Genomic DNA, 13,050 nt, shown 5'->3' with positions numbered 1-13,050 from the left:
ACTGTGTGAAGAATGCTCCCTAGAAGGACAGAACTGGAAGCAGAGGGATCCGCTAGGAGGGTGTTGCAGTCGCCAGGGGTTGAGGGGATTGAGGATGGCATGGATAAGGGAGAATGTGCACCCGGGGCAGAGAGGATCACTTAGGATTTGAGATATGTAACTTTGTTTTATTATTATTATTTCTAAATGTTTTTATTATTTTTATTTTTGGTAGAGATGGGGTCTTGTTATGTTGCCCAGGCTGGTCTCAAACTCCTGGCCTCAAGCCATACTCTCACCTTGGCTTCCCAAAGTGCTGGGATTACAGGTGTGAACCACCATGTCTGGGCTGATTATTATTATTTTTAGAGGTGGGGGTCTCGCTCTATCACTTCAGGCTGGAGTGCGTGGTGTGATCATAGCTCACTCCAGCCTCGACCTCCTGGGCTCCAGCAGTCCTCCCACCTCGGCCTCCCAAGTAGCTGAGACTATGGGCTTGGCCACCACACTTGGCTAATTTGCTATTTTTTGTAGAGACAGGGTCTTGCTGTGTTTCTCAGGCTGGTCTCAAACACGTGGCCTCAAGCGATTCTCCTGCTTTGGCCTCCCTAAGTGCTGGGATTACAGGTGTGGGCCATTGCACCCAGTGTGCAATTTTAAATAAATGACAATTAATAAGGAAGTACAGGATGCCAGAGAGAAATGGAACTCTCCTAGGGATGAAGAGGGAAGGTGAATCTAGACCAGCACGTGCTGATGGACTTTGAGACGTAATGGCCCCTGTGCCAGTGCAGTTCACCTGAGTTCATTTGCGTATCACCCTTTCTGAGCCCTGCAGAGGCCTCACCAGAGGAGCTCACCCACTGTGAAGGTAACAGTTTATGCCCACCCCTCTCCGTGCATCTTCTCTTTTAGTTGTCTATTATGCAGCCTCCCCTGTCACTCCAGTCGTGGGGTCCTTCACTTCCACAGTCCCTACAGAACCCATCCCCGGGCTGGTGCATTGCTGAAGAAGAAAATTAAAAGGAGCGTCTCAAGGCTAGCTTCTTGGGAGAACTCTGCAGACTCTGTCTCTGTGGCCTTGGTGGTGGGCCTCTGTGGTTGTTCCCACCCACTGCCGGTAGCCATACCCCAACCTCTCTCTGCAGAGACCTCTCCTTCCTCCACTCTCCGTCCACCTGAGTTCTGTTTATTAGACTTCACTCCTGGCCAATCACACCAGCTGTGGTGGCCAAATGATGGTCCCCCCAAAAGAGACCCATATCCTAATCCCTGGAACCACGGCCAAAAGGGACTTTGCAGTTGGGATTAAGAAGCTTGAGATGGGGAGGTCATCTTGGACTATCTGAGATGGCCCTAAACATAATCACAAAAAGAAGGAGGCAGAACTGGGCGCATTGGCTCACACCTGTGTTCCCAGCACTTTGGGAGGCCGAGGCAGGCAGATCACTTGAGGCCAGGAGTTCGAGACCAGCCTGGCCAATATGGCAAAACCCCGTCTCATCTCTATTAAAAATCCAAAAACTTAGCCAGGCATGGTGGTGTGCATCTGTAATCCTGTAATCCCAGCTACTCCAGAGTCTGAGGCAGGAGAATCACTTGAACACGGGAAGTGGAGGCTGCAGTGAGCAGAGATCGTGCCACTGCACTCCAGCCTGGCAACAGAGTGAGACTCTGTCTCAAAAAAAAAAAAAAAAAAAAAAAAGAATCTTTAGATGGGGAGATAATCTTGGACTATCTGAGATGGTCCTAAATGTAATCACAAAAAGAAAGAGGTAGAGGGAGAAATCAGACAGAAGGGGAGAAGATGCTGTGATCACGGAGGACTGGAGTGATGTAGCTGCAAGCCAGCGCCCACCAGAAGCTGGAAGAGGCAAAGAATGGATTTTCTCAAGAGCCTCCGGAGAAATGGAATCCTGCTGAACACCTGTGTTCCATCCTAGCCGGATCTGGCTGGAGTCACCCCGAAAAGCTGTGGCAAGGGAGTTTCTGCCGAGGAGTTCCCCAAACCATCCCAAGATGGGGCCAGATGGGTTCCCAAAGCAAGAAGCACCAAATGCCAGGGTGATTAGTGCAAAGCATTTCGGAGGGGAATTTGCAGAGTGGGCTGCAGCATCCTCAAGACGAACAATGAGAGAAAAGGGAGGGGGCAAGGAAGGGGTTTGCACGAGGGTTTAAGGAATTTGGCCCAGGGCCAGGGCTGGTTTCTTTCAGTGTCTTGGGCAACAACCTAAACACCTTTATCAGTGCCTGGGAATGTTCAAGCCCTGGCTTGGGTTCAAGTCTGCAGAGAAAACACGCAGCTGGCTGGGTCACAGGTTGGTCAAGGCACTCTGTTTCTTGGTCAGGACAGAGAAAAAAGGAGGGAAAATTAGGAGACCCTGCACCTTGATTTCAGCCCCATGACACTGGTTTTGGATTTCTGGTCTTCAGTACTGTGAGAGAATAAATTTCTGTTATGTTAAGACACCAAGTTTGTGGCAATTCATTACAACAGACAGAGGACATAGCAGACATAGCAGCCAACATTTATTGTATGGTATGACATTGTGTATCAAGTGCCATGCAAAAAGCTTTGCAAAGATGAACTCATGTAAATCTTAAAACATCCTAGGAAGTTACACACTCATCCCCTTTAACGGACGAGGAAGCTGAAGTATGTAGAGAAAGAAGTGATTTGCCTGGAGTCATGCATCTGGTGGACGGAGGAACTGAACTCTGAACTAAAAAGTCCATGGGCTTTTTTTATTTTTTATTTTTTTAGACAGGGTCTCGCTCTGTTGCCCAGGCTGGAGTGCAGGGGCACAATCATGGCTTACTGAAATCTCTGCCTCCCACGCTCAAGTGATTCTCCTGCCTCAGCCTCTGGAGTAGCTGGAATTACAGGTGCAGGCCAGCATGCCTGGCTAATTTTTTTTTTTTTTTTTTAAGACAGTGTCTCACTCTGTCACCCAGGCTGGAGTACAGTGGCACTATCTTGGCTCACTGAAACCTGCGACTTCAGAAATCCTCCCACCTCAGCCTCCCGAGTAGCTGGGATTACAAGATTACAGTGCGCCACCATGCCCGGCTAATGCTTGTATTTTTTGTAGAGACGGGGTTTCACCTTGTGCCCAGGCTGGTCTTGAACTTTTGGACTCAAGCGATCTGCACACCTTGGCCTTCCAGAGTGTGGGGATTACAGGCATGAGCCCCCGCGCCCGGCTGGAGTCCAGGGTCTTTACCACCGCACTACACTCGCCACTGTACTGTGAGGGCCCGGGTTAGACCCAACTTCTTTGGCAGCCCCTGGAAGTCCTGTGCATCCCACAGAGGAGGACATGGGGGACAGGTCAGGGTGTGAGATGGTGTCAACTGCTTCCTGCAGGGTGTGTCTGTGTGGTTACCAGGCTTCTTGCCAGTGGCCTTCACTCTTTCCCTGAAACCATGAAGGAATAACCTTCAACCCCAGACTCCCAAGACCCAGGCAACTCCCAGCCTTCCACATGTCCTCGTTCCTGCCATAGCCCCAGATCCCAGATGCTGCAATCTGTTGTCAGTCCCCACTCCCTGTCTCTAAACATTCTGGATACACAGGAAGTAGAGGGAAGATTCTATTTACTGTTTCTGTCTACCGTTTACCAAGTTGTTTGCTTTCATGGTTTCCATGAATGCTTATAAGACTCTGGATTTGATTGTGAAACAGAATGAAGAGCTTGGGAGGAGGAATGTTTATTCCAGGAATCCTGGAGAGTTCGCCTGACCTTTTCCTCCTTCCCCGAGCCCTCTTCTCCATCTGCTGTCCGTGCCGAGGTGACCACTGGACTAGACACAGGACTAAAAAGCCCTCCCCCTGCCGCTTCCGGGCCAGACCCCTGGGTAGCTAGCGTGGCTTCACACCACCCTTGATAAGGGCCAGAAGGCAGCTGGTCGTTTCCTTGGGCTGACTTTCAGTGCTGACCCTGAGCCAGGGAGGAGAGGCAGCAGAGTGTCTGGAGGCGGAAACTTGCAGTCAGGTGCAAAAGGCACACCAGATGGGGGGCAAAACTAGTTGCTCTGTGTTCCTTTCCCCAGCCCAACCTTGTCTCTGTTTTCCTCCATTACCTGCTTCTGCCACATACATGACTCATCTTCCCCTAAGAGTTGTGGTATCGCTGGAGTCACCAGGGTTTCTGTCTACTTTGCAGAATCTTAGGAAACTTAAATTAGACGGTAGATTTTCAGGAAGTGCAGGGAGGATATCAGAAACTCCCGGGTGTCACACCAGGGGAGACGGCAGCACGTTTCAAAATGCTTGGAAATTTTCCAAGAGAGAGAGAAAAGCCCTGGTTTTCTTAATGCAAACCAGAAAGTAAAGTTTCTGTTTATCAGAAGTGGGAAGTGGTTAAAAATAGATTGAGAAACAGTGATGCAGCGGACATAACACTCTAAGACCCGCTCTTGGTAAAGTTTACGTGAACTGAGATCCTCTTCAGGTTGAGCAATCTTCCCTGAGCCTTTTCCACTGCCAGAAGAATTCAGATTCCATAGGAAGCAGGGAAGACTGCTCTCAGGAGAAGGTGGGAGGGGAGAATGTAGTCTTAATTTTGGGAATGTCTTGGGGATTCCTTCCCCCACTTTTTTTTTCCTTGAGCCCTTGCTACTTGATGATATGAAGCCACAGTGAATTAGCACCCAGAAGCCTTCCCTTCTGTCTCTAGAAGTCTTTGCCATTTATGAAGATAAAACCCTTATATCTCATTTGAGGACTGTCAAATGTGCCCAAATAACAGAGACTTAAACACATAGAGATTTATTTTTCTCATGGGACATGAAGGAATTAGGGAACCCATGTCCAGGGCTGCTGCTCAGGATCACTCATCCATCCACAGCCTGGGGTCCTCTGGCTATCTGTTTCACTATCCCCAGGTCTTGGCTTTCGCTTCATGGTCCTAAGAAGCATCTACATTCTGAGAGAAAAACAGGGGGCAGGGAGGACAGAGAGCAAAAGATGTATGAGAGATGGATCTATCCCTTTTTCAAGCAGGAAAATGACAACTTTTCTAGATGCAGTGGCTCACGCCTGTAATTCCAGCACTTTGAGAGGCCGAGGCAAGAGGATCGCTTGAGGCCAAGGGTTCGAGACCTGCCTGGGCAACAGAGTGAGACCCCCTATCTCTACAAAAAATAAAAAAAAAAATCTAGCTGGGTGTGGTGGTGCACTCTTGTAGTTCCAGCTACTTGGGAGGCTGAGGTGGGAGGATCGCTTGAGCCTGGGAATGGGAGGCTGCAGTGAGCTGTGATGGCACCACTGTACTCCAGCCTGGGCCACACAGCGAGACCTTGTCTCTAAAGAAGGAAAAAGAAAAATGATAGCTTTTCTGGAAGCCCTAACCAGCAGATGTGTACTTATTTCCAACTGGCTGACATTGTATCTCATGGCAATTCCTAGCCGCAAGAGAGTTTGGGCAAATGAGTATTAATTGGGCACTTCCCGAACCTAACAAAATTGGGACTCTGTTGGCAAGGAAAAAGGGGAGAGTTCCAAAATTATACAGATCTTGAATAGCAAATATGGGGAGCAAAACCAATTATAAGCCTAAAATATCTATGGTAGCCATAGGAAGATGTGGGATTTCAGAGGGGGCTTTTATCAATTGTGTTATTAACAGGTAACATACATACAAAAAGGTGAGCTCATCTTAGGGATACAGCTGGATGCATGTTAACATATCTGTACATTTGTGTATGACCACCCAGGTTGAGATGCAGGCCATTTTCAGCACCCTAGAGGCCCTTTTGTTCCCTCTCAGTCAGCAAACCTTCCACTCCTAAGATAACCACTTTTCCAGCTTCTACCTCTTTTTTTTATTTATTTATTTTATTTTATTTATTTATTTATTTTTGTGAGACAGCGTCTCTGTAGAGTGAGTGCTCATATGAGCACTCCCAGGCTGGAGTGCAGTGGTGCGATCTTGGCTCACTACATCCTCTGCCTCCTGGTTTCAAGCAATTCTTCTGCTTCTGCCTCCCGAGTAGCTGGGGTTACAGGCGCATGCCAACACACCCAGCTAATTTTTATATTTTTAGTAGAGATGGGGTTTCGCCATGTTGGACAGGCTGATCTCAAACTCCTGACCTCAAGTGATCCGCCCACCTCCGCCTCCCAAAGTGCTGGGATTACAGGCATGAGCCACCATGCTCGGCCTTGTTTCTATTTTCTTTGACACAAGCACTGTTTATCTTCCAGTGTAAGAACGCAATCAACCATAGCACTGTGGGATAGCAGCCAGGAGGCTGGCTGTATCCTGCTCCAGCAGCCACCACACATGGAGCGTGGAGGGACAGCCACCCTGTTGTGTAGCTCTGACCAGCTGTGTCCTTCAGTGCAGGTCCAGCCAAGAGCCGTGGGCCACAGATGACGCTGGTGGGGAAGCAGAGGGCAGACTAGGCAGAGGCAAGGCTTTCATGTGCCCTGAGCCGTCAGAGATGGGCCAGGGCCTTCAGCTTCCTCGATAGGGCAGGGCAGAAGTGAACACACTGGCTCCATTCAGCAAAGGACGTGGACGGAGCTGCCGGGCTTGTCTGAGAGGAGGAGAAATGTGGAATTGAGTGAGGCTCTCTAAGAAGGTTCTGCTGGAGTTGAGAAAAATTAGGGTGAGGCACCTCCCCGATTTTATGTCCTTTTTCCTGGGTCCAGCCTCCTGAACAGCTACCATTCGCTTCTGTGAGACACCTGTCGGTGCCTCCTTTTCCAGCCCTTAATGGAACGGTGAGTGAGGTTCCCTGACTGGGGTGGAGTCTGCTTGTGAGTTTCCCCATCCCATGTCTCTCTGACTCCTGCTCCAACTCCTTACTTCGCCAGTTCCTCTCCCAGCCACCTCAGACTTCCCATACCACCCTCCCTGGACAGGAAGCATTTTTACAGGAGTTTGAAGCTTCAGGAGTGCCCTCCGGCCACATGAAGACAAGGCGCTAACAAACATGGCGTTCTGCAAGTTGCACCATCACCAACTCCTGTCACTCTCACAGAGGTCTCTTGGGCTCTTCTGAGAAGGGTGAATGAACTTGGTTGGAGGGAAGAGAGGGGTTTGGTGGCTCTTAGTAAAATTGCTTCACACAGTGACCTTTGGCAGTTTAGGATAATAACCTGTGCAGAGAGAGGGTCTCCTGTCCTGAAGTCACAGCCCGGATCTCCAGGCTGGCTCTGCTGCCTCTGAATGATTTGTGGGTCACACACGCCGACAGCGTCGCCAAGGGCTGACATCAGCCTGCTTGAGCCACGGAAACTGAATGGGCAAGGATGAGTTCCCCAGCACAGAGGGAGGCATCCTCTGTCAAGACCATCTGCGCATGTGCTGTGCAGTCTCCAGTCTGCACTGTGAGGTTAGTACTTCCTCTCTCTAGAAAGTGTAATGGGGGCCAGGCATGATGGCCCACGCCTGGAATCCTAGCACTTTGCGAGGCTGAGGTGGGCGGATTGCCTGAGCTCAGGAGTTTGAGACCACCCTGGGCAACATGGTGAAACCCTGTCTGTACTAAAATACAAAAAAATTTAGCTGGGTGTGGTGGCGGGCATGTGTAATCCCAGTGACTCAGGAGGCTGAGGCGGGAGAATCGCTTGAACCTGGGAGGCAAAGGTTGCAGTGAGCCGAGATCGCGCCACTGTACTCTAGCCTGGGCAAAAGAGCGAGACTCTGGCTCAAAAGAAAGCGTAACAGCATACTCATAACTGACAGTGACGTTGTAACAGCTTACCTTGTATCCTCTCATTTCTTTGTTTACTTAAACTTCCAAAGCCTAGTTTTTTCAGTATTACCAGGAACCATGGACTTACATGTCTTGCCTCTTGGTGTGTTGCCACATCCCAGCAGTGTGTCTCAACGGCTTTTGAGAACTGCTTCGAGAGGGGACCAGATGCGCAGAGACAAGCTTCCAGCTTGGCTAGGGACGGACCCTCTGGGGATGCTCCTCTCTGGCCGGGCAGCAGTAGAAGCACCTGCCTCCATCCACATCCGGACGCCATTCCCTTTTCTTCACCGCTGCTTCCCATCAGATGGTCCCCAGGAGTGGCAACCTCCCACTTGGTCTCGCAGGAGTCCCAGCGCTTCTCAGGTGTGTGTGCCACATCCCTCTTCTCTGGACACACAGCGGTCAGGGTGCCTGCACAGGGAAGGGCACCACAGTCCACCCTGGGAAAGGTCTTCAGTCTTCGGGAAAGAGCCTGTAAGCACCTTGACTGCTCTTCTTCTCTAGGGCAGAGAGCTTTCTTATCCACAGTGGTCCTTTGTCAGAGAGAGGGAGCGCACTCGGTGAGCTCTTTCAGAGGCAGCAGAGCCCTCTGCCTCTCCCCAAATCCCTGCTCCTACAAGTCAAATTAATCTCTCCTAGAAATCCAAGTCCTAACTTCCTCCAGGCGTCTTTTTACATCCACTGTTTGCATAGCCCACCGTTTCTTCTTTGGAGGATCCCCTCAGGTAACTTCCATCTCCTCCTCAGTGTGTCTTACCCCTTCCTTCTGTTCTTTCTTCACCTCCCTCCCTCTCCACCTCCACACTGGACTATATCAAATTCCTGTTCATTTTTTAGCATGGTCCAGTCAAAGCAGGTTAATCTCTCAGTCAGCAGAGGACATTTCACAAAAATTGGGGCCGCTAAATCACAAAAATATTCTCTAAGTCCAGGGCCAGCCCAGAAAAAATGCCCCCAGTCCAGGCAGCCCCCCCGAGTCTGCCGCTGTCTGGAAAATCCGGCTCAGCTCTTGCTCCTGCACATCCTCTCCTTTCCAGTGCTCTGTGTCTGGTCCCTGTGCCACCTCCTCTCCTTTCTCCAGTGTCTTCTATCTGAATTCCGTGGGCCCAAGACAGCCCCAGCCTTCTCAAAGTCACCTGCATGTCTCTTGGATTAGGCAGCTGAGTGCAAGGTAACAACCAGGTCATGCATTTTCATCTCTCCATGGATGGTTGGGGATACAGCATCACAAGACAGGCATTGTGGCTGGGTGTGTTGGCTCATGCCTATGATCCCAGCACTTGGTGGGAGACCAAGGCAGGTGGATTGCTTGAGCTCAGGAGCTCAAGACCAGCCTGGGTAACATGGTGACACCTGATCTCTACAAAAAAATACAAAAATTAGCCAGATGTGGTAGTGCATGCCTTTAGTTCCAGCTACTCAGGAAGCTGAGGTCAGAGGATCACTTGAGCCCAGGAGATCAAAGCTGCAGTGAGCCTAGATTGTGCCACTGCACTCCAGCCTGTGGGACAGAGTGAGACTCTGATTATTATTATTATTTTTTAAAGGCAGACATGGTTCTTGCCTTCATGAAATTGACATTGTAGTTGTGGGGAGGGGTGAGACACTAGTATAGTCTCTACAGTAATATAGGAGGTAATGTGGGGCACGCTTTCGGAAGGAAATAGAATTGGATGATAGAATAAACTGTGCTGGGGGCAGCAGGGAAATGTCCTTGAAGGGGTGACATTTGAGTCGAGGCCTGAAGGTGCTCTCCATGGAAGAGCTGGGGGAGGAACACTCGGGGCAGATGGGACATTTTTTGCAAAGGCCCTGAGGCGATACGAAGCTTGGTGTGATGGAGAAACCGAAAGGAGGCCAGTGTGGCTGGGGGGGTGGGGTGGGAATGAGCGTGAGGGAAGTGATGGGAAACCAGGTCAGAGACATGACAGCTGGGGGTGGAGGGGGTGGAGGGAAAGCACATCATGCAGGGCCTTGTTGTCCAAGGTAAGGATTTGGATTTTATTCCCAAAGTCATAGGAAACTCTTGAAGGGTATAAGGCAGAGGAGTAAGTGATCTGATGTATGGGTTTCATTTCTTTTATTATGTTTTATTTTCTTTCTTTATTTTTGTATGATGTGTGGGTTTTAAGGATTCCTCTGGCTTCCTGTTTGTGTGCGAGTGTCTTGCCCCACTGTCTGTCAAAACTTTCTTCTTTCCCTGCCATTAGGGAAGGCCTCATGATTCAGCAGCTGCTCATTTCTCTTTCTCTCTCTCTCTCTATCTCTTCTGGCTTCACTGTCCTCCTGCAGTTGAATCCAAAGCTCATACCAATCTCTGCACAACAGCCAATAAATCAAGAGACAAGATATTGGGGGAAGGAAAAATGACATTATTTCAGAAAGCCAGCAGACTGAGGAGACAGCAGACCTAGTGTCCTGAGAACCATCTTAAGTAATAGAATTTGGGGCTCCTTTTACATTAGGGAAGGGGGAAGAGAGTGGGGTTTAAGATCAAGAGGTGACCGATGATCGCGGACATCTGGGTGGCAGTGAGTGTCCGAGGAGGGGCACTGTGCAACTTCTTTGTCCTGCTGAGGTCACAATGTTCCTATAAATCTTTAATATGACGTAGCTGCTAGTGTGTACGCCCTCCTTATCTCCTTGGGGTGAGTGTTGGGAAGGGACTATTGTCATCCTTGCTTTAAAGTTAAACTGTAAACTAAATTCTTCCCATGATTAGCTTGGCTGATGTGTAGGAATGACAAAGGCCATTAGCTTGTGAGGTTAGAAGCAGGGTGGAGTCAGCTACGTCAGATTCTGCTGTTACACTCCATGCAGACCCACTTTCTAGATGAGGAGGGGGAGCATAAGGGTCCTTTGCGTCTCTTGACTGTCCTCACATCATCTGCTTTTATTATTTTCTGTAAATGTTTATCATGTCCTGGATTTGAGTGAATACCACAAGCTTCCTGGCAAGGAGATGTTGATAAAAATGAGTGCGGCTTTCCCCTTGAGTTTTGTCTCGCCTGGCCTCCTGCCCACTCTTGACTAGATGGAAGGGACCACAGGCTCTGAGGATGATCGAGGAATCTCCACTTGGGGAAGAAGTCAAGCCACACGCGGTCTCGTGATCCTTAGACCCCTTCAGCGTCCTCCTCTCCACTCTGGTCACCTAGGGGGCATTCCTACCCTGCCCCTCTCCAGGTGTTCAGCCTGGGTAGGCGGGAGAAGGAGGAGGCGTTTCAGGTATGGGAGTACGAACCTGGAGCAAGGCTGCGTTCCTCCTGCTTTCTGCCAGCTGGCCTCACCTTCCCCCTTTTACAGCCTTCCCGTCTGATCTGGCATGAGGAACGTCAGGCTTCCATGACGCACCCCGCCCCTGTCACGTGCACATCTTTCCTGGGGTTAACGGGGGATCGTGCTGAAGACAGACTCTCTGGTGCTGTGGAGTATTCAGAAGCCTTTACATTGGCCAGTGTTTGTTCCCAGCCCTGCTGAGCCACCCCATCTAGTATTTCTGAAGAGTGGAGGGTGATGGGGGTATTTGGGAAGAGAGATTGTGGGATGGGATGGGGTAAGTACATTGACAAAGCATGTTTCATGTTATTTTATATTTGAAGAACAAAACCAAAAACAGTTGTTTGCATGGCATGAAGTGGTGAACGTCAGCTTTTGGTTTATTTTTACGAAAGATTGAGAGGTACCAAGAAGGGAAGATGGCGGGCCAAGTCCAGCTGTCAGTGGGGGCTGTCCCCAACATTTATTTAGGCTGAGCTTCAAGCCCCTCTCCACGTCGCTAGTTCTTTCACAATTCCACCCCAGTCCAGCGCCCTCTTCCATTAGTAGAGCTGTCCATAACCCATATGGGAATGCATGTAGGAGCTAAACACGCAGGTTTTGAGGTTAGACTACTGGGATTCACATCTCAGTTCCCATCCCATTGCTTGCTCTGGGTTCCCTGGCAAGTGACTTAACCTGTAGCTAAGCCATTAAACTCATGATTTCAGGGGTTAAAAGCGTGGAATCTGGAGCTGGCCCTGTGGGCTGGAGTCCTGGCAGCTACTTGTTGGCTGTGTCACCTTGGGCAAGGGCACTCATCTTCTCTGGGCCTCAGTTTCCTCATTTGTAGAACGAGGAGACTAATATACCTACCTTGTAGGTTTGCTGTGAGGATTGAAATGAATATGTATATGTTTGTGTGTATGTGTATTACACATCTTTACACAACCACATGTTGTGTGTATACATATGTTTATAGTTGTCTATAAACATACGTACTGGGCTGGGGACAGTGACTTATGCCTGTAATCCCAGCACTTTGGGAAGCCGAGGTGGGCAGATCGCTTGAGCCCAGGAGTTCCAGACCAACCTGGGCAATAGGGCAAAATCTCGCCCTTACAAAATATACAAACGAATTAGCTGGGTGTGGTGGCATGTACCTATATTTCCAGCCACTTTTGAGGCTGAGGTGGGAGGATTGATTGAACCCAGGAGGTTGAGGCTGAAGTGAGCTGTGATTGTGTCACTGCACTCCAGCCTGGACGACAGAGCCAGACTCTGTCTCAAAAAATCCCATATGTACGTATGTATGTATATGCCTGGTACATAGCAAGTACTTAGAATTGCTGGCTGTTACTATTATTAATATTTATTTTTGTTTAGGGTAAGGCTAAATTATATGTAAGAAAAATAAGTCAATTAAAAAAAAACCAGTGGCTCTGCCAGGTGTGGTGGCTCTGCCAGGTGTGGTGGCTCTGCCAGGTGTGGTAGCTCACGCCTGTAATCCCAGCACTTTGGGAGGCTGAGCTGAGTGCATCGCCTGAGGTCAGGAGTTCGAGACTAGCCTGGCCAACACGGCGAAACCCTGTCTCCACAAAAAAACACAAAAAATTAGCTGGGTGTGGTGGCAGGCACTCCATATCAAAAAAAAAAAAAAAAAAAAAGAAGAGCAAGTTTGCTGTCTCTGCTCTCTCTGTTGAGTTGGGATGTCCATCTTCTCCTGCCCTCAGACATCAGTTCTCAGGCCTTCAGATTTGGACTGAATTACACCACCAGCTCTCCTGGTTCCCCAGCTTGCAGACAGATGGGACTTCTCAGCCTCCATAATCACATGAGCCAATTCCCACAATAATCCTCCCTCTCTCTCAGAATAAATGAGGTAACATATGTGAGAACACTTTGCAAAATGGCAGAATACTCCTCTATTGTAAATTGTGTGAGAAACAAACTCTGCCAGGTGCCGTGGCTCACACCTGTAGTCCTAGCACTTTGGGAGGCCAAGGCAGGTGGATCACCTGAGGTCAGGAATTTGAGACCAGCCTGACTAACATGGTGAAACCCGTCTCTACTAAAAATACAAAAATTAGCCGGGTGTGGTGG

The 13,050-nt window shown here is 49.4% G+C and overlaps 1 protein-coding gene across 1 annotated transcript in view; it reads left to right on the top strand.

Moving 5' to 3' along the window:
* The window catches only part of KRTDAP (keratinocyte differentiation associated protein), a 61,599-nt gene extending 51,298 nt beyond the window's left edge, over positions 1–10,301 (top strand). The window contains exons 2-9 of the mRNA XM_063800704.1: positions 697–850; positions 6,638–6,709; positions 6,851–6,995; positions 7,074–7,323; positions 7,809–8,052; positions 8,329–8,414; positions 8,727–8,860; positions 9,982–10,301. Of these exons, the coding sequence (XP_063656774.1) occupies positions 7,231–7,323; positions 7,809–8,052; positions 8,329–8,414; positions 8,727–8,860; positions 9,982–9,985 (561 nt within the window). The 5' untranslated portion in view covers positions 697–850; positions 6,638–6,709; positions 6,851–6,995; positions 7,074–7,230 and the 3' untranslated portion in view covers positions 9,986–10,301. The remainder of the gene's footprint in view (positions 1–696; positions 851–6,637; positions 6,710–6,850; positions 6,996–7,073; positions 7,324–7,808; positions 8,053–8,328; positions 8,415–8,726; positions 8,861–9,981) is intronic.
* The last annotated feature ends 2,749 nt before the right edge of the window (positions 10,302–13,050 follow it).

The sequence above is a fragment of the Pan troglodytes genome, chromosome 20 (genome assembly GCF_028858775.2).
Source record: "Pan troglodytes isolate AG18354 chromosome 20, NHGRI_mPanTro3-v2.0_pri, whole genome shotgun sequence".
Classification (NCBI taxonomy): Eukaryota; Metazoa; Chordata; class Mammalia; order Primates; family Hominidae; genus Pan; species Pan troglodytes.
This window is presented reverse-complemented; position numbering and strand designations above follow the sequence as displayed.